The sequence below is a fragment of the Phacochoerus africanus genome, chromosome 2 (genome assembly GCF_016906955.1).
Source record: "Phacochoerus africanus isolate WHEZ1 chromosome 2, ROS_Pafr_v1, whole genome shotgun sequence".
Classification (NCBI taxonomy): Eukaryota; Metazoa; Chordata; class Mammalia; order Artiodactyla; family Suidae; genus Phacochoerus; species Phacochoerus africanus.
In genome coordinates this window covers 94088195-94108673 of record NC_062545.1, presented here as the reverse complement: position 1 = coordinate 94108673, position 20479 = coordinate 94088195, and the positions used below count along the sequence as shown (strand labels likewise).

Genomic DNA, 20479 nt, shown 5'->3' with positions numbered 1-20479 from the left:
CATAGCAAAGTAGACTTACCAATTAACAGAGAGTTGAGTATGGATATTAAAATTTAAGGGAATTTATTAAAATCAAATATGTAATAATCAAAGAGGAAGTAAAAAGAAAAGAAACTTAGAAAATGCAATTTAATTTAGAGTAGGTAATAGGTAAAAAGGCATAGGAAAATTTTGTAGAAAGCACAAAATACACTGTTAGGAAGTATTCTATTCCTAAGTATCAATATTCACAATAAAATAAGAAACTCCATGATTAAAAGGACTCAGGGCCTGAAAATAAAAGTGTGTTTTTCATAGGTAAATGAGTTAAATAAAAGAAAAAAAAATACTGTACAATATCATTATAAGTGGAATCTGAAAAGTCAAACAAAATAGTAACTTTAAAAAAGAGAAATAGATTTGCAGATACAGAGAAGAAACTAGTGGTTACCAGTGGGGAGAAGGAAGGGGGAGGGACAAGATAGGTTTAGAGAATTAATAGGTACAAACTACTGGTAATAAAATAAATGAGCTACAAGGTATATTGTATGCCACAAGGATATAGCCAATATTTAATAATGACTATAAATGGAGTATAACTTTAAAAATTGTGAATCACTGTGTTATACACCTGAAACTTATATAATATTGTCAATCAACTAAACTTAAATTTAACAAAGGGTAGAAATGCATATAACAGGTGCCAACTAACCAAAAACAACTAAAAAATACTGCCTGAAGATCTACAAATATCAGGAAAGACTTTTAGATTTTAAGCATCAGAGACGGGATAGAAACTATAAATGATAAAAGGAATAATATTATTTCAGTACCTGACCTGATCTAATAATATAGCCTCAATGCTTAAAGAAAAAAAATTACAAAAAGAAAGACACAAATCCACAAACATTTCTCTCAGGTTTTGTACATGAAACAATAAAATATTTGTAGAGATACTGAAGATCTGAAAAAAGAACAACAACAAAAAAAATCAAGTAGATTGATGTAATTGAGCCCTGCTCTGCTCAACTTCCATCTCTTTTCAGAGCTTTCCACCAACACAGGCTACTCCATCTTAAATGGCTCAGGAGAAGATGTCAAAGACGACAAAAAGGGTTTCATGACATGAAGGGGTGTGCAATATCTGAGTTTCTAAAATATCTGAAACAAAAGTGATGTTGTGTGAAGACATAAATGATTAATTATGCTTATACTAGTGGTCTTTATACTAGTTTACATGTTTGGCTGTGTATTGGAAAGAGTTCATAACCAAAAATAAACAAAAGCTGAAACCACAAAATCAATTTTAAGACATGGAAACACATTGATTAGAAAAAAATTAAAAGAAAGCATTTGGAGCTCCTCCTGTGGCACGGGAGTTAAGAACATAGCATTGTCACAGCTGTGGCATAGGTTGCAGCTGCAGCTCAGATTCCATCCTTGCTGCAGGAATTTCCATATGTCGAGGGTATGGCTGAAAGAAAGAGAGAAAAAAAAGAAACAATTAAAAATAATTCAGGAGTTCTCTTTGCAGCTCAGTGGGTTAATAACAATAACCTTTCAGTGTCCATGAGGACTTGGGTTCAATCCCTGGCCTTGCTCAGTGGGCAAAAGATCTGGGATTGTCACAAGCTGTGGCATAGGTCACAGCTGAGGCTTGGATCCAATGTTGCTGTGGCTGTGATGTGGGTCTCGGCAGCAGCTCTGATTTGAATATGATCTTGGGAACTTCCATATGCTGCAGGAGCAGCCATAAAAAAAGAAAAATAAATAAAAATTAAAATTAAAAAATGCAAAGGAAGTTTGGCATTTTCATCAAAACCCTTCTTGGAGTAGTAACCTGAGATTCCTCAGGATTTTCATTGTTATATAACTTGACTACAAGGAAAAAAAAAAACAAAATAATGCATGTTATAGTTGAGAAGCTTCTGGAAAATAGTTTGAGAATCATTAAAACCTGAAAATCTAAATTGTCAATGCTGTAGCATTATTTGATAATTCCTTGTTTTATAACTCGGTACACATATGAGTACTCTGGATAGAATTACTTGTCATTTACTGATTTTATAGAGCAATCATAATACTTTCTGGACTTATCTTTGAATTTCTATGTGGTATTTCTTTTATTTGAGACAACATGAGCTAATGATTTGACACATTCATCTAAACCTTATAGGCAAATTACAAATGACAAAATAATACCCAGTGACGAAAGGTGATTTTTTAATTTAACGCGCTCACATATTGTTCAGGGAATACAGATATGTTACATAATTGTGATCAAAATGTTTACCCTATTTGACAAACAATTTCCTTTGAAACATTCTCCTTATTGCTCCTTTAACATCTTTGTTCCGAAGGCTATAGATCAAAGGGTTTACCATGGGACTCACAAAGATGTAGAAAACAGCTACAATTTTCCCTTGTTCTACAGATGCCTCAGAAGGAGGTCTCAGATACATGCAGAACAGTGTCCCATAAAACACAGTGACAGCCATCAGGTGGGACCCACAGGTGGAGAAAGCCTTGCGCCTCCCCTCGGCAGAGCGGATATGCAGAATAGCTGTGAAAATAAAAATGTAGGAGATGAGGATGATGGTGAGAGAACAGGTGAGGTTGAAACCAGCCACCACAAACATGGCAGTCTCTTTGACATACGTATCTGAGCAGGCCAGGACTAAGAGAGGTGGGTCAGCACAGTAGAAGTGGTTGATTTCATTGGGTCCACAGAAGGAGAGGCGGAGCATCAGGATGGTCTGTGCTAGACCATTGGCAAAGCCGTAAATGTAAGGAGCAGCAACAAGAGCGAGGCAGACACTTTGGGACATTTTGCTCCCATAGAGCAAGGGTTTGCCAATGGCCATGTAGCGGTCATAAGCCATCACTGTGAGCAAATAATAATCTGTGATCACCAGGGCAATGATAAAGTGGAACTGTATGAAGCAACCAAGAAAGGAAATGGTTTTTCTCTTGGATAAGAAATGAACCAGCATCTGAGGAGTGACAGTAGTGGTGTAACAGAGATCTACAAAGGCAAGGTGGCTGAGGAAGAAGTACATCGGAGTGTGAAGTTTTGAGTCACTTCTGATTAATAAAATCATGCTGACATTGCCGATTACTGTGATAAGGTAGATGATGAGGAATACCACAAAAAGGAGAGGCTGCAACTCAGGTCGATCTGTCAGTCCCAGGAGAATAAACTCAGTCACCGCTGTGTAGTTGTTCTTTAACATTATTTGCTTAGCGTCAAATGAGGTCTAAAGTAGAGGAAATAAACATGGCATTTGTCTTTTGTTATTTTGCTGCTATGCACATCATGTCATCTAATACATACTGTCCTCAAACTTGTAAATATGTGTGGCATCAAAAAATAACCTAGGGGTCTCCACTGTGGCTTGTTGGGTTAAGAATCCGACTGCAGCAGCTCAGGTTGCTGCAGAGATGTGAGTTAGATCCTGGCCCTGGGAAGTGGGTTAAAGGATCTGGTATGGGGGCAGCTGCATTTTAGGTCAAAGCTACAGCTCACACTCAGTTCCTGGCCTAAGACCTTCCATATGCTGCTGATACAGCCATTAGAAAAAATGGGAAAGAAAAAAAAAAAAGGAAAGACAAAAGAAACTAGTAAGCATGTAATTGATGTATTCAATATCTAAATTAATATATAGCTCCTTTATATAAAATAAGTTATAGATGTAAATGCTTTTCTGCAAATCTTTCCATATTTGAAAAGGCTTCATCTTTTCTGCAAATACCACTATTGTAAATTGTTTACTTAGGGTCCCCTTAAACGTTGCTTTTCTTTGGAATTATGATACTTTGTTTTTAAATATACCTTTTGCTGTAGTATCTAAAGCATAGGTCATTGAAGCTCTGGTGCTTTCACAGCTGAATAAAATAAAAGGAAGTTGAACTGACATGTGATACAGATCCTTATAGAAACAGGGTCTGTCTACCTGCCCTTTTAAAATCAAGATCATTTTCAAGCAGGTCCTTCATCCTGTAGTGCAAACACCTTTTCACCACACTTAATCTATCTCAATGGCCCTCATATACCAAATCTTACTTAAATTTTTAGACTCAGCTCAGGAGAGGGTTGGGTTTGTATAATATAGAGAATTGTTAGGGTCAAAGCTTGGTACATGGGACACAAAAATCACTGTTTTTTGTATAAAAATAAACATGTAGTACATAAACAATACATAATATATATGTGTATAGGTATATACTTACACATTTTCAAGGTATTACATTTTCAAGGGGGGGATACTGATTAGGGGACAAATAAAGTATTAAAAGTCTCCCTGGTTGAGTAGCTGACAATTATTTAAAAAAAGATTGACATATATATCCCCAAATCCTAATGACTATCCTTGTAATTCTACCTCAAGTTAATTCATGCAAAACATAACCTGAATTAAAGTTCTTTAAAACATGTAAAATATCATATTGATAATAATAATCTCATTACCCATACAACTGAGGCAGTATATAAGAAAATCATATAGAGTCTATCTCCCAACATTTGTGCAGTATAAAAATGACCATGAAGACCATCATGGAAAAAAATCTGTATTTTCCTTCAATAGCCAACAACCAGCTATGTCAATGTTACTCTGACTCTTGTTAATAGCTATAGAGCTTAAATGGACATAGGTCATTTTGTAAGGCCTTTTTTTATTGTTTCGCTTTTTTTGCTTTCGGTTTTTAGGGCTGCACCCATGGCACATGGAGGTTCCCAGGCTAGGGGCCCAATCAGAGCTCTAGCTGCTGGCCTATGCCACAGCCACAGCAATGCAGGATCCGAGCAGTGTCTGCAGCCTATACCACAGCTCATGGCAATGCCAGATCCTTAACCCACTGAGTGAGGCCAAGGATCGAACAGGCAACCTCATGGTTACTAGTTGGATCCATTTCTGCTGCGCCACAGTGGGCACTCCTGTAAGTCCTTTGTAAATGAATTACTCCAGCTTGTAATTGTAAATGAATTACTCCAGCTTTCTTACCCCTTTGCATTATCTCATTCTGCAATTGAGGACTTTGGACTTACTAACCAGGGTGACAAAATGCAAGACAAATCACTTAAATCAATGAAATCATAATCGTTCTCTGGTTTTCTACGTTCATAAAATTATAGTTGTCATAGTAAGTAAACATTCTTTTGGTTCTAGGGGTGTATTTTCAATATTTCTAATTATTAAATCATTAATAAAGAGTCAAAATAATTAATATATTCACCCATTTTCACTGTGAGGAATGAAGCAGTGCAAACAATGAACATAATAGATCATTTAATGGAGTACTGTATGGTAATAACCTTACCTGATAAAATACAACACAATGTCCTAACTTACTGAGCAAGGAAAGCTGAGAAAGAAGCATTAGTAAGTGGAGAGAAGTGGCTCATGGGACAAACAGGCTTTGCATCCTTAAAGATCACCTTCACCTTGAGGCTCTGTCAGGTGGCCTTTCATCTACTTCTTTTTCCATTATGATCCTACTTCACTGTATAGGTAAAAATATTTGTACTCTGAAAAGAATGGCAACATTTAAATCAACACATTTGCTAATTCACCAGAATGTGTTTTGGACCATAATTTTATCCATATTAATTAAAATGTTATCTCTAATTTCAAAATATGTTTTAACAATTACTAATCCTACCTATGAAAGAAGAGTGATCTCCCAATGACAGTACAGATGTGAAGAAACTCGAGTTTATAACAGATTTGTCACAGAGGGACCAACTCCCTATGGTTCAATTATTTCTAGCAGAATGTCATTCAGACTATAAGCAACCACTATAATTTTTTTGTTTTAAAACTTAGGCTCACCGAGGACATGAATTTTTTGCCACTCCCCAGTGTCATCAAGGAAGGAAATCTCCTGAAGTGATGAAACAGTGGGATTCTCTCTTTATTTTAATGTCTGATAATTTGAGACTTGACTTGGGGGAAATAGTAAGTTATCTTATTTACCACAAACAAGTTAGAAAACTGCACGGTATACAGAATAAGTTTTGGAGTGTGGAAAACCATTGGAATATCAATTAACAATTTTAGAATTTGAGCTAATTATTTCCTGACTCTGAGCCTTGTTCTTTACATTTTGAATATTAACTTTATATCCACAAAGGGAACCTTGTAGATATAGTGATAATATAAATGTGCTGGTGATTATTCCTTTATCAGCCTTCCCCACCCAAACTTGTTGTCTTTCTTCTCTACTTTGCTTTCTCTACCTGGAATTTCATCCTTAGATTCCATCAACAGAGCTCTTTTGGTGCCTACTTTCCATCTAACTTTGGACCTTGGGAGAAACCAGGAGCATGTCAGAAGTAGGAGGAAGAAAATAGTAGCCCAATTTGGTTTTGTATTTTCCCCCAGTTTCACAAGGAAAACTGCTTCTGAGTAGCGTTCTTCCTGGTTCTAGCTCTCACTGGATTCCTGAAAGTAGCCTCTGCCCTGGCTGCTTTGGGACTAGGATGGAAATTCCTTTCTGCAATTAGCCTCCAAGTGCTTCAGCTTCTCGACTGATTTTCACTTACTTGTATTCTGTCTTTTCATTAAATACTCTTCAGTTAAATATTCTTAGTAGATTTTTTTAAGGACGTGTCCTGACTCACATTAGATTGACACGCAGTAGTTATTCAATAAATGTCACAGTGGAAATTATAGAAGTAAGAATAATTATTCATTTTGTTACAAGTTTAAAGATTTGAGATACTCCTGGCTTCACCATTGTTGGAGGTCCAAAGGGCCATTGAATCACCCTTCTTCTGGATGCTGGATCAAGTAAAGACTATACAAATGATGCAGGTGTTAATATTATGCTCTGTTGCAGGTGAAATTGGATTCGAGGATGCAGCTTAGGCATGATTTTCTGTCCCTTTTCTCTGAACTGACCTCACCCAGGCATAGAAGAGCTACGAGAAAATTTGCTCCCCTCTTCCCTTTTCAGAGCTACAACCAGTCAGCATGTTCCACTGAGATGAGACATGTACATCAATCACATACAGAGGAAGAGAATGTTTTGTATTGACAGCTAGGCAGCTGCAATGATCTTTTTCATACTCTCACCAATCTCCATTCACCCTACTAAGGTTGATTTGGTGGTGTATATGGAGAAGAATCTGAAGTTCTCCAAAATTTTCCCCCTAAAGTCATTTAAAACCCTCTGCCTTAATCCTTTTTATCATATTTTACACCCTCTTTCAGCTGTGTACACATTCCAGAAATTTCTGTCATCCATGATTTCTCCCCTTCATTCCCACTACCTCCCTTAACCAAATATTACCTTCTTGACTTTTTAACTATCTTAAAGGTCCAATTTTTCTACATGAGGAAGAAGAAAGAGGAGGAGGATGAAGAGGAGGAGAGAAGGAGGAAAGAAAGGAATTCTTGCTATTGAAAAGAACTTCAAAGAAATTTGCAACAAATTTGCAACCTCTTTTCTTGATTTGGGGTTTTGTTTGTTTATTTTGTTTTGTTTTTTGGCCACAGTGAGCAGCAGCAGCTTGATGTGGGATCTCAGTTCCCAGATCAGGGTTTGAACTTGAGCAGCAGCAGTGAAAGCATTGAGTCATAACCACTAGATTGCCAGGGAACTCCCTGGGAGATGTCTTCTCTTAAAAGCTAAAAACAAGTTTTATTAATTTATTTCTCATATAAAAATTTCAACTTTAGGGAAGTGCTATGACTTGGAGTTGCAAGATGCAAGAAAAACAAGTAATGATTCTGACCGCATTTTATCTCATCCTGTACTATCACACTATTAAACTAGTTCCAGACTCCATCCTTTTAGCTTGGAATATCTGCACAATATATACACTTTACATATATATTATATCTATATACACACACCATATAATGCATATGCATGTGTATATACATGTGTGTATATATAGTGTTTATTTATGTATAATGAAGACACACACCCAAATTCAGCAATTTTGAAAATTGGCTGAAACATAAATACCCATTAAACATCTAAACCCATGTGATGTGAATTGTTTGCAGAATCAGCCCAGAAATATCTAAAAGAATAATAATTTATCTTGAAACCTAGCTCTACATCCTTGGAAAAAAATGTCTAATTTCTTCAATATTCAGGGTTTTCATCCCTAAGAAATAAATTATAATATCTCTAGCACAGAGATATCATAAGTATTAAAGAAGCTTTAATTTTCCTTGATAATAAATATGTATATCTATTTTAATACATTCATCACACTAGATTCTGGGATCTAATAAATATTCAACAGATGGTAGTAACTGTCAAACTGAGAGCTGCAAATGTGTGCACTTTACAACCATAAAATATAAATAAATTGTGAAAAGGCGGCTTTATAAATTCTCTGTAACTGCTTTCGTCTTCCACAGGAGTCCCAGTCACCTGAGCAGAGATATGATAAAACAAGTTTTTAAAGTATGTTTTTTATAGTGAATCTACTATAAAACTAATTGTATTTGTTCAACCTGAATTTTAAAAAGTCAGAGAGAATTGCAGCTACCAAAGGCATTTGTACAGAGTATATAATGTTGAAGTTGATTGTAAAAAACCTCCATGAGGTCATTGTGGTACATCAATGATCATAACATTAATGAGCAAATTCAAATTTTATAATGAACCCAAAATATCATCTTAAGGGAAGAAATACAATTTCTTAACTACACATTAAAATTTAATTTCTGGAGTTCCTGTCATGGCTCAGTGGTTAACAAACCCAACTAGTGTCCATGAGGATGCCAGTTCAATCCCTGGCCTCGCTCAGTGGGTTAAGGATCTGGCATTGCCGTGAGCTGTGGTTCAGTCACAGATGAGGTGCAGATCCCACGTTGCTGTGGCTGTGGTGTAGGCTGGAAGCTGTAGCTCCCATTTGACCCCTAGTCTGGAAACCTCCATATCCTGTGAGTGTGGCCCTAAAAAAACAATAAATAAATAAATAAATAAATAAATAAATAAATAAATAAATAAATAATTGTGATTTCTTCTAACCAATATATTTAATGAAGAATTTGACAATAACATGTATTTAGGAATAAATGTCATAAAACATGAGAGAATAATATTATAGGATAGTTTTACCCATGTCAATAAACCAACTCAACAAAAAAACATTTTCAGAATGACAAATTAAAGAACTTATATGGCCTTTTCTCCCCCTAATCAGTAGGGTCTTTGCCCACCTGATAAATAAAGTGCTTTTATGTGCTTTTATTTATTCATTCTTTGCATGTTTATGGCAACATATATATGCAATATTTACCTCATATTTTTAGAAAAATATATGATATATATAGTATATTTATCTCTTATCTTTTCAGAAAAATGTTAATGACCAACAGCTTTAATCATCATATTAGTTGTTACGTCAAGATATAATTACATGTAGACTTGTGAAGAATGATTTTCCTTGAAAGAGGAATTTTGGACATAGAACATTCAATTATTTCAATAAAGTCTTAGTTGATCTTTCTTTTTAGGTAAATGCTCAATCCTCATAGTTTAATGCTTTTCCCCCTCATATGACTCATGAGGCCTCCCAGCATGGGGAAGAGAAGCTTTGATCTGCATCTATTATTTTTGTGCTTCTCTCTAGTATTTCTTGGCCTCTCACCTGCATGGATACTCTTGCTCTGCTGCTATCCACCAGTAAAAATGTGTCTTGGGGTCGTTACTCTCTCTGCTGGACAGAGCCTGCTAATTTTCTCTGCTGGCCCAGCTGCAGTTTGGCTCTTGAGGGAATTAGTGACTCTGCTTAGGGTCTTTATATTTACTGGGACCTGGTCTAGGAAGTCTACTGTACAGTAGTCCAATTCTCTGGTGCAACATGTCTTCATCATCAAATTTTAGCTGTTTTCATATTTCTCGATTAGGAAGACACTGGAAATTTGGAAACCAGGTTACTGGTTATACCTCATGGAAACTAAAGTTACTGTGGGAGCATTAACTCAAGTCCAAGCATGAACTGCTTAAGTAAGCTGAGCCCAAAGTTTACTTTGCTTTGGCTGTCCAACCAAATGACTCAAGGCCAGAGTCTACAGCAAGGAGATTGGGACACAGTCTCAGACAGATTCCCTACACCCTTGAATAACCTTTTGCTATTTTTCTATTGATTGTTAGTATTTCCATGCAGAAAGGCATGACTTAGGGCTCTTTAATTTTTTTGTCATAATCAACAATTTTTAAATGTCAAGCATAAAAGGTTAATGGAGTTTTGAAAAGAAAGATTGGTTTAATCATACAGAAGATGTAAGACTATTGTCCTATTTTTGTTGTTATCTATAATAGTATTCTTATAAACCTAGCCAGAAATACTAGGATTTGACTCTGATTTCAAATACTAGTGTAGACAAGACCCTAAAAGGAAATAGTATATGAGTTAATAGTTATTAAGAATCATAAACTAAACAAGTGGTCCAAGCTAATACGTCTACTTGAACTAATTTCATGTAAACTAACTGTTCATTAGATCTGAGAGTCTAAAAGCTGATTCCCCTGCAAGTTGCACTTTAGTTCATGAGATGAAATTACCTTATATTACCAGTGAAAATGAGGTAAAGTACAGTTTACATGAAAAACCACTAATTCGCAACACTCTATTTATCATCACCGTTTGGTGTTTATTCAACAAGTCTTCACTACATTTTATCTATGAACACAAATATTTACAGATTGCAACTGGAGAAATCAAGTGAATTGACATGAAGGTTGTCCTCAGATACTTACTGTCCTTAAAAGAAATAGAAAAGTTATAAAAGGAGACAAGGATCATGAAAGAGGCAGAGAAACAGCCATGGGGATTCAGAAGACAGAAAGTTATTCCAGCTGAGGATAAGATAAGCAGATCTTTTATTACAAAGAGATAAGATAAGAGATCTTTTATTACAAAGAATGTGGGAATGTAGTTTCAGCTGCCTGAGAACTACTCCCAATGTCAAAATTGGTACTATGCGCTTTTACATTTACTAAAAGACACTGTGAGCTTCTAATGATCAACCCATACATTAAGATCCTGTTCATTAGGATGTGACTTTTGTAACCACCTCCAGAGGGAGTTCTAATAACATCCTCTAGGTAACTTCTTGGTGAATGCTTCAGGGATGAGCCTCGCCCCACTCCCCTCCCCAGTTAGCCCTTCAGGTGTAAATCCTCCTATTTGGGGACCTCTAAGGAACCTAAGAAACCACCATTCCTTCACAGGTAAGTCTGACAGTTCTGAAAACCAAGAATTCATAAGAAATATTATTTGATTTCTTACTATTTCCTCTTTCAAACATAAAAATGCAATTAGTAGTGACTCTAAAAATGCCACATTAAGACCAAGCAGCAGGCAGACAGACCCCAGACTTTTTCTATCAAAGATAGCAGGTGACTTGTAATGTATGAAGAGGTCAGACAGGCCTTACAACCACCCCAACTTTACTTACAGATTCATTTCACAATATAGCTAAGATTTAGTAGAGTCATTTGTGGAGTGTTAGCTAATTTTTGGAATTTAAAAAGTCCAAACATCGTGCTTCCCTTCTAATGTGTTTTCCTTCTCCAATCCTAGCCTCTTAGAATTTGGCACAAGAAAATATACTCCAACTCCATATGTTCTTATTTTTTGAGAGGAAACTGTAAAGGGATTTGGGTAAATGAGTGTTAGGTTAAAGGTGAGAAAGAACAAAACAAATGTCTTCTTCATGTGAAAGGGTTTCTCCGGTTTTTCCAATTTAGTTTTGCATTGCAATATGATAGCTTTGGTGTATCCAGAATCATCAAAACAGGTTTACATTGTTTTATTCAAGGGGAATATACTTTTCGCTACCGTATTTGTGTTCCTTCCAACACTGCTGTGAATTTTATTTAAATTTCAGCTGAATCATCCTGTTTGGCCAATGTTCTTACAAAAGACCTTATAGAGATTAAAAAAAAAATTGGTTTTCTTCCCCCTGCATTGTTCATGAATCTTGTTTTGTCTGTGGGGGGGGGGTGCTTTTTTTTTTTTTTCTCTGCACCCATGGCATGTGAAAGTTTCCAGGCCAGGGACCCCAGCCACGACAGTGACAATGCTCAATTCCTAACCCAGTGAGCCACCAGGGAACTCCATGCATGGATCTTTAATTCTTACCTATGCTAAGTATAATGGTGATTCTTTTCAATAGTTCTACTATTTGAACTGTAATGTTTTTGTACATTTAACTGTTATCTTCTTTTGGAATATCTTTATCACTCTCATTTTCTCACACACCTTCCTTGTGGAATGAAAAGGATCTCAACAATTTGGAATGAAGCCATATGGTGGAGATCCATGGCATCAAGGGCTGTGATATTTAAGGCGGGGACTGAAAAATTCTCAGACACCGTTCAGCACAAGCAATGTGCACTGGTATTTTTACAACTCTGAATTCTTTAGTGAGAATGAGAACAATAAATCTTTCACTTCCACTCCTTCACTTCAGCTCCTAACTTGAAACATAACTACACTAAATCTTTTCACAAATGGTGTTTCTGCACGTGAATCCCAGAACTAAGCCCGCAACCACATGTAATTAATAATAAAAGGGTGTTATCCTTGATAAGGTTTCTCCCTTTTCCTTCTATTTCCTGAATATGAGAAAACTTAAGACGAAATCACAGAGTCTCTCAGGAAGACATTTTCTTTCCCAGCTTCCTAAAACCTAAAGAATGTTACAAGGGCTGAAATCATAGAATGGGATTTTTTCCTTCATTATAGTTAATTAACAGAGTTCCTGTTTTGGCTCAGCATGTTAAGAACACAACTAGTATCCATGAGGATATGGGTTCTATCCTTTGCCCTCCTCAATGGGTCATAGACATGGCTCAGATCTGGCATTGCTGTGGTTATGGCATAGGCTGGCAACTGTAGCTCTATTCAGTCCCTAGCCTGGGAACTTCCTTATGCCATGGGCCATGGGCAGCCCTAAAAGGAAAAAAAGAGTTAATCAACAAATGTCTGTATACCACTGATGATGATAACTCTATATTAGGGGGTTTAGTGCAATGCCTCAGAATTCACTGAAAAGGGATGGTGTAAGTTATCAGAGGGTAAAATTATATGACTCCTTTTATTTGGATTAAGTATATCATCTCAATTGTTTTACTAAATTCTTCAGCCCTGGCTGTGCATTAAAACTTGTTAAAGATACACCAACTTGTGTACCCACCTCGGTTGAGCCGGGTCCCAAGGATCAGTGATTTTAGAAGCGCCACACCTGATTCCAATGTGAAGACAGTTTCTGTAACCACTGATCTGAGTCTTAGATATATGAATATATAATTTTAATAAAGCTATAGAATTATCTGTTTAAAAACGTGATCTTTCTATGGCCTCCTACCCTTGCAAAATTTGCTAAAGAGATAACTATAACTCATTTCAGTCAACTTCCACCTGTTCCCAAAAGACCACCCTGCCATTTTTAACTGTAAGTTATCAAGGGTCTAAATCAGGTATCATTATCACTAGATTGTATTATTATAACCACCCTTTAATTGTGCTTCCCTTCTGTACATTGTTTCCATGACATCTGTAGTTGTTTGTAGTAACTCCATCTCTCTTACATCATGGAGGTAAGAAATCTACATGCCATGGAAAATCAATTAATGTATGCAAGTGGAAAAGTTACCTCACTAGTTCATCCATTTACTTAATGGATAGATGCTGCTTATTGACCATAATTAAGCATTTTCTCATATTCTGGGGCTATACCACACAAAAAATTCCTGCCCTTATGTGGCTCACATTCCAAGGATGGGTGGGACGGACAATAATACATGAAACTAACAGTTATTTGTATCAAAAAGTAATACTCTTAGAAGCAATAAATGATATGAGAAAAAATATGGATTACAATTCAACTGTTTTGGGGATGGAGTAACTGAGACAAGAGACCAGGCAATGCCTTTCAGTGTATATGTTATTAGAAATGAGATGTAAATGAAATGATGAAATGAGTCACTTATGGGTCCCAGGGAAGAACAGTCTAGGTGGAAGGAACAGTATGTGCAAAGGCCCTGAAGCAAGAATGTGGTCAGAATGTTCAAGATACAGCTTGGGATGGACCATGGTGGAAGATATAAGAAAGGGAATGCACACACATATCCCTTTCATGTGTGTACAGACACAGACACACACACAGGCACATATGTATACACATATATATGTATACATGTATGACTTGGTCACTTTTCTGTACAGTAGAAATTGACACAACATTTTAAATCAACTATAGTTTGATTTTTTTAAAAAATGAAATAAACAGCAAAAAGGTCAATATGGCAGGAGAAAAGGACTAAAGAGAAAGTCGTAGAAGAGTTTGAAAGACATTACACAAGTCCCTCTATACTCTGGTAAGAAGTCTAGTGAAAAGTCTTGGACCACTTTACCAGATCAGTAGCATGATATTTTTATGTTCATAAAAGATCAGTGGCTTGTGTGGGATGGTAAAACCTTTCACCTGTGGAAGAAGGAAAATTATTAAGTAGCTTAAGTAAGAGCTAATTTAACTGTAGACCTTACGGGTACGGAGAAAATGCTGCCAAGATGTTTTAAGATTCAGTACAAAATGTGTTAAAGGTAGAGCAGATGAGACTTTCTGATAGTTTATTTATTTATAAGGTGTGAAGTCAAAGGTATGAGATTAATTGAAATGTGGATCTAGTATATAGCAGGTATTAGGGTAAGAAATAACCCAGATTACCAGTTGTTGACATAGAACATGGAGATGGGATGGAGAACATCAAAGGACTGGGAGAAGTTTATTGCTACTGGAGAGTAAGGAAGAAATAAAGAAGAAACTGAATCTTAATCAATGTACAAGAGGCTCTCAAGAAGTATATGCCTCTTTGATTGTGGAAGGTTTGTCTTCAGAGAAAATGATAGAACCGATGTGAGAAAACAACCATTCTCTTCATTGCCCAATCGAGCATTTATGTCATTATCAGATGATGGCAGTAGTCATGTCTGCTTATCAGGTGTTCTGATACTACAGCCTAAAGAGGGACACCAAAGGGCTAACTCAAATTCAATATGGGCTAGGTGAATTAAGGTGGGAGTTGCAAAGATGCCAACATAGGTGGTGCATGAACTTCAAAACATATTTATCAAATATATTGTCCAGTTTAATCAGCACCATCAACAATCTGAACGCATCTATTGAAACTCTTGCAATAACTTATTTGAACTTCTCTTTTCAAAACCAATTGGTTTTAGTGCTAATTTTGTCTGTTCTTGAACTGCATACAATTCATTTATCTTTTTATATCTGAAAAATAAATTCTGAAAAATATAACTGAAAAATTATTCTTCTCTTAATAGAGAAAATGAAGAGGAAGATATTTCCCCAACACAACGGCACTGGGACAACAGAGTTTGTTCTGCTGGGACTGACCAGTCAACCAGAGCTGCAGCCCATTCTTTTTGTTGTGGTTCTCCTGATTTACCTCATCACCCTGACCAGAAACTTGGGGATGATTTTATTAATCAGATTCACTCCCCAGCTGCAAACCCCCATGTACTTTTTCCTCACCCACTTAGCATGTGTAGATATTTTTTATTCTACTAATGTATCTCCTCAGATGCTTTTTAATTTCTTATCTGAGAAGAAAAACATTTCCTACACAGGGTGTCTGGCCCAATGTTTTGTTTTTGTGACTCTGTTCCTTACTGAGTATTACATGCTTGGTGCCATGGCCTACGACAGGTACATGGCAATCTGCAAACCTTTGCATTACAACAGCAGAATGTCCAGGCCACGTTGCATCTGCCTGGTCACTTTCCCCTACTTCTGGGGATCTACAGTGGGCACCATGCAGGTAATATTGACCTCTCACTTGTCCTTTTGTGGACCCAACACCATCAACCATTTCTACTGTGCTGACCCACCCCTCCTAATGTTGACATGTTTCGAAACTTACATAAAGCAAACTGCCCTGTTTGTGTCTGCAGGGATTTACCTCACAGGTTCCCTCCTCATCATCCTCATCTCCTATGTTTTCATTTTCAACACCATTACAAGCATCCATTCCCATGAAGGGCAGTGCAAATCCTTCTACACCTGACAGTTGTCACGATGGTCTATGGGTCCCTTTTCTCCATGTATCTGAGACCCACAAATGAACAACCTGTTGAACAAGGGAAAATTGTGTCAGTGTTTTGCATTTTTGTGAGTGCCATGCTGAATCCGTTTATCTATAGCTTGAGGAACAAGGATGTGGAACAGGCTTTAAGAAGAACATGTACAAGAAAACTTAGGACCATGGAGAAAAGTTCTATTTTAATAGTTTCCCAATGAAAAATAAGTCTTTAAAACAATCCAAAAGTATCTGTTGTAGGTTCTGCCAACATTGGAATGAAATTATCTGGACTAGCAATAACATTTTGTTTTATTTTATTCTTGTCTTTTTGGGGCCACACCCTCAGCATATGGAGGTTCCCAGGCTAGGGGTCAAATCGGAGCCAAAGATGCAGGCCTATGCCACAGCCACAGCAATGCCAGATTCTCAACCCTCTTAGCAAGGTCAGGGATCAAACCTGCATCCCCATGGATGCCAGTTGGGTTCCCTAACCACTGAGCCATGACGGGAACTCCTAGCAATAACATTCTATATGCAGAGGGCAGGATCAATGAGAATCTAATGCAAACAAATAATTGAGGAATTGTTTGGAGATGATGATTGGTAGGAAAGAGGAACAGAAGTCAGCTGTTTATGATTAAGAAGGTTCAAGTTTTAGTCTCACTCAAGAATTCACTTCCTCTTGACTAACTGGCAGAGAGCAGTTCTTCCATTTACTGCCTAGGTTACCGATGATGAGCATCACTGAACTATTCGTTCCAGCAAAGTGACGTGCATTACAGTATATTTCCTCAAATGTGTGGTAACATATTCCCTAGGACATATTTCATGTATTCTTTTAATGAAAGTTGATTATCTTCAAAAAATTCCATTCCTTTAATTTTCAATATCTGTTCTGAATAAACTTTGGATTAATTTTTGTGTTTACTCCCCTTGAGTGTAAAACTATATGGGTTTTATTATTTCAACAAAAATATTTGATGTTTTACATTTTATGAACCCAATGATTTGTTTCATTAGTGTCCTTTAATCAAAACAGATAACCTTATGAATGGGAGGTTCCCATGCCTGATTTATAATTTTTATTTCTTATGTAAGAGATTTAGATCATTTTGTCCCTACAATATTAGCATTATTTCTATCCTAATTTTAAATAGTATCTTTTGGTTCTTGTCCAGCCACAAACAATTTTAAAATAAACGCTAGTCTAATACACATGAAATTTTTGTTTTAGTGTTTTGCAGCTAAATATGTGCAAGCATAATCCAGACTGCTTGATAATCTTTGGAATTGGTCTTTACTTAAAAGCATAATATAACTTAACTGTGATACGACATATATCGTTCATCACTTCCTTTTAATACTTAGGGAATTTTAATTTTTCCACTTTTAGGAAAATCTTTATGCATATAAGTTATTACTTCCAATCAGTTATGTTAAAATAAATTACCACAGTTTTATTTTTGGGTGTCTTCATATTTCTTTTTTTTTTGGATGTAGTCACATATGAAATCAACACTAAAAAATGTATACCCTAGTTTCCCTACATTAAAAATATTAATAGTTTCCCTCCTCAATAACATTAGGAGTATCATTTTATTGTGTGAATATAGTAGATATAAATGCAATATAGAAAATATTCGTGCAACAGAAACAATTGGAATCCATATTTTTTCACTTTTTCTCAATTTTATAATATAGTGTCATAGCTACTGGGCTAGTGATATTTAATTCCAGAAGAATAAATCCTTTATTCAGAGGAAATTTCTTTTGAGAAGTAAATTTCTGTAAGAAAGAAAAATTTGGGCTCTGGATTAAAACAGTGAAGAGTGAGATAGTGATTCTCATATGCCCTCCTCCCTCACTACTAACACATAAAGATAGATTTGTTAGTGTCTGTAGATCTCAATCTATTCCAAAGCACAATATTTTTAAAGGGAAAAATAATAGAAGCTTGAATTAGGACTCTGGATGATCATCACTTTAATACTTTTAGAGAACAAGTTTTAAACCCTGCTTTTTCCTACTATCATGTCTAAATTCTAATATCAATATATAAAGATGCTTTAATTTTATATCAGGATCTGGATGAATCTGGAAATATGCATTTGTTATTTATTTTCTTGCTTATAAAAGCAATAACTTGGAGTTCCCACAGTGACTCAGCAGAAATAAATAAGTCTGACTAGTATCTATGAGGATGCAGGATCTATCCCTGGCCTCACTCAGTGGGTTAAGGATCCCCCAACATTGCCATGAGCTGTGGTGTAGGTCGCAGATGAAGCTTGGCTTGGATCCCGAGTTGCTATGGCTGTGGCTCAGGCTGGCAGCTACAGTTCAAATTCAACTCTTAGCCTGGGAACCTCCATGTGCCGTGGGTGTGGGCCTAAGAGGACAACACAAAATTTAAAAAAATTAAAAGCAATAACTCTTTACAAAGGAAAATTGGCACATATATATATAAAGAATGAATTTTAATTTTCCTTAATCCTAGTATTTTACAAAGTTATATGTATTGAAGTATCCTTTTCCTGTAAATAAACTGCATGAAAAGACATGACCTTTTCCTAATTGGGAGGTTCTCTATTTTAATGTCTGTATAACATTCTAATGCAAAATCTGTCACATGAGAGTGACGCTCTCCCTTATGACCACAGCCAGGACCCCTTCCAGGGTTCTAGTTATATCCATGCAGCCCCTGCTCTGTCTGGCATCTGCCTGTGCATAACTGTGTATTGAATGCAGGAAGTCCTCCCTTTGCACAGTGCTGTGGTCACAGATTCACTCAAAGCAAGAACATATTTCCTGGTTCTGTGGGTGCAGTTAAGCAAGATCATGCAAAGTGAGGGCTGCCTGTATTAGCATATCACTTTTTCCCTTTTACTCAACTCTAAGCATTGCAATGAAAATCTTTACCTAAGTTTCTTATTATGCCTTCAGCACATTTTTAAAACAGGACTGAGTAAAAGGGTAGAATCTTTTTTAAGACTCCCTAAAACGTAACATTATGTGATTTCCATTTATTGTATTATTATTTTTCCTTACATCACCAGTGTATGAAACGGCCAGGACTTTCGTTTGTTTGTTTGTTTTTTTGTTTTGTTTTCTTCACAAATATAGATATACAAAACAGTATCTTAATTTGTATTTGTTTATTTTTTCTTTTTAGGGCCACACCCACAGCACAAGGAGGTTCCCAGGCTAAGGGTCGAATCAGAGTTGTGACCACCAGCCTACTCCACAGCCACAGCAATGCCAGATCTGATCTGTGCCTGCAACCTACACCACAGCTCATGGCAACGCTGGATCCTTAACCCACTGAGCTAGGCCAGGGATCAAACCCACGTCCTCAAGGCTACTAGTCTAGTCAGGCTCATTAACCACTGAGCCATGACTGGAACTCCTTAATTTGTATTTTTGATGACCAGTAATTTTAGTCATTAATTTTAACATTTGTTAATTTTTATTATTTTTCTATTCATAGCCTTCAATATGTCATTTTTCATGTGATTTCTATGGACTTAAGTTTAATACTGTTTCCATTTGTTTCTGACTTGAGACAAAATCCTTTGTCAGCTTGGTGGGTGTTGCTTAATTTTACATTATTCGAGCAAAATAATTAATTATTTTAAGTCAAATTTAAGTGACTTTTCTATTGTGAACTGCTCTCACAGCTCCTATAAAGCTGAGAGATTTTTTTCTCAATATGAAATGTTTAATGCTTATGTTCACTATGATAAACACAAAAAATTTTCAGTGATTAAATGACTCACAGTTGAGGGTACAAATGGGCAGGTCAATTCTTTAGGGAATGGTTGTTGGAAAAAGGAAAATCCTGTCAGGAATAAGATTCTGTTTTTAGATACCTTTGTTGAAAAAATATTTTGCATTACAGACACTGAAATAGTGCAAAATAAATGTTTATGTAAAAGTGTTCATAAATAAAAACATTAATATCCCAAGGTTACTTAATCTTCTCCCCCATTCCATACATCTCGTCTCTGGATCATGGGACCAAACTATAGCAATATAATTGTAAAATATTTTTGCATTTTTTCAAATAATTTACAATGAATATGTATTATATATATAGTCATACTTGATTGATTTTTATGTATGTGTATGTATATAGATATAGATATAGTTCATAAACTGAACAGTGATATGCATTACTTCCAAGTTTTTTTTAGGGCCTCACTCGTGGCTTGTGGATGTTCCCAGGCCAGGGCTCTAATCCAAGCTGTAGCTGCTGGCCTATGCTGCAGCCACAGCAATGCAGGATCTGAGCTGCATCTGCAACCTACACCACAGCTCACAGCAATGGCAGATCCTCAATCCACTGAGCAAGGCCAGGGATTGGACCCTCAACGTCATGGTTCTTAGTCAGATTCGTTAACCACTGAACCACAAAGGGAACTCC

At 36.3% G+C, this 20479-nt stretch overlaps 2 protein-coding genes across 2 annotated transcripts; one reads left to right on the top strand and one right to left on the bottom strand.

Annotated features, from left to right (window-relative positions):
• Nucleotides 1-2273: 2273 nt before the first annotated feature.
• LOC125117805 (olfactory receptor 1030-like) lies at nt 2274-3212 on the bottom strand. Its single transcript, XM_047763889.1, has one exon. It carries the CDS (start codon nt 3210-3212, stop codon nt 2274-2276), a length of 939 nt encoding a protein of 312 aa, XP_047619845.1.
• A 7869-nt stretch (nt 3213-11081) lies between these two features.
• On the top strand, nt 11082-16277 carry LOC125120708 (olfactory receptor 5M11-like). The gene is given in 3 exon segments (XM_047769168.1): nt 11082-11181; nt 15302-16033; nt 16036-16277. Coding segments are annotated over 3 exon segments (1074 nt in total).
• The last annotated feature ends 4202 nt before the right edge of the window (nt 16278-20479 follow it).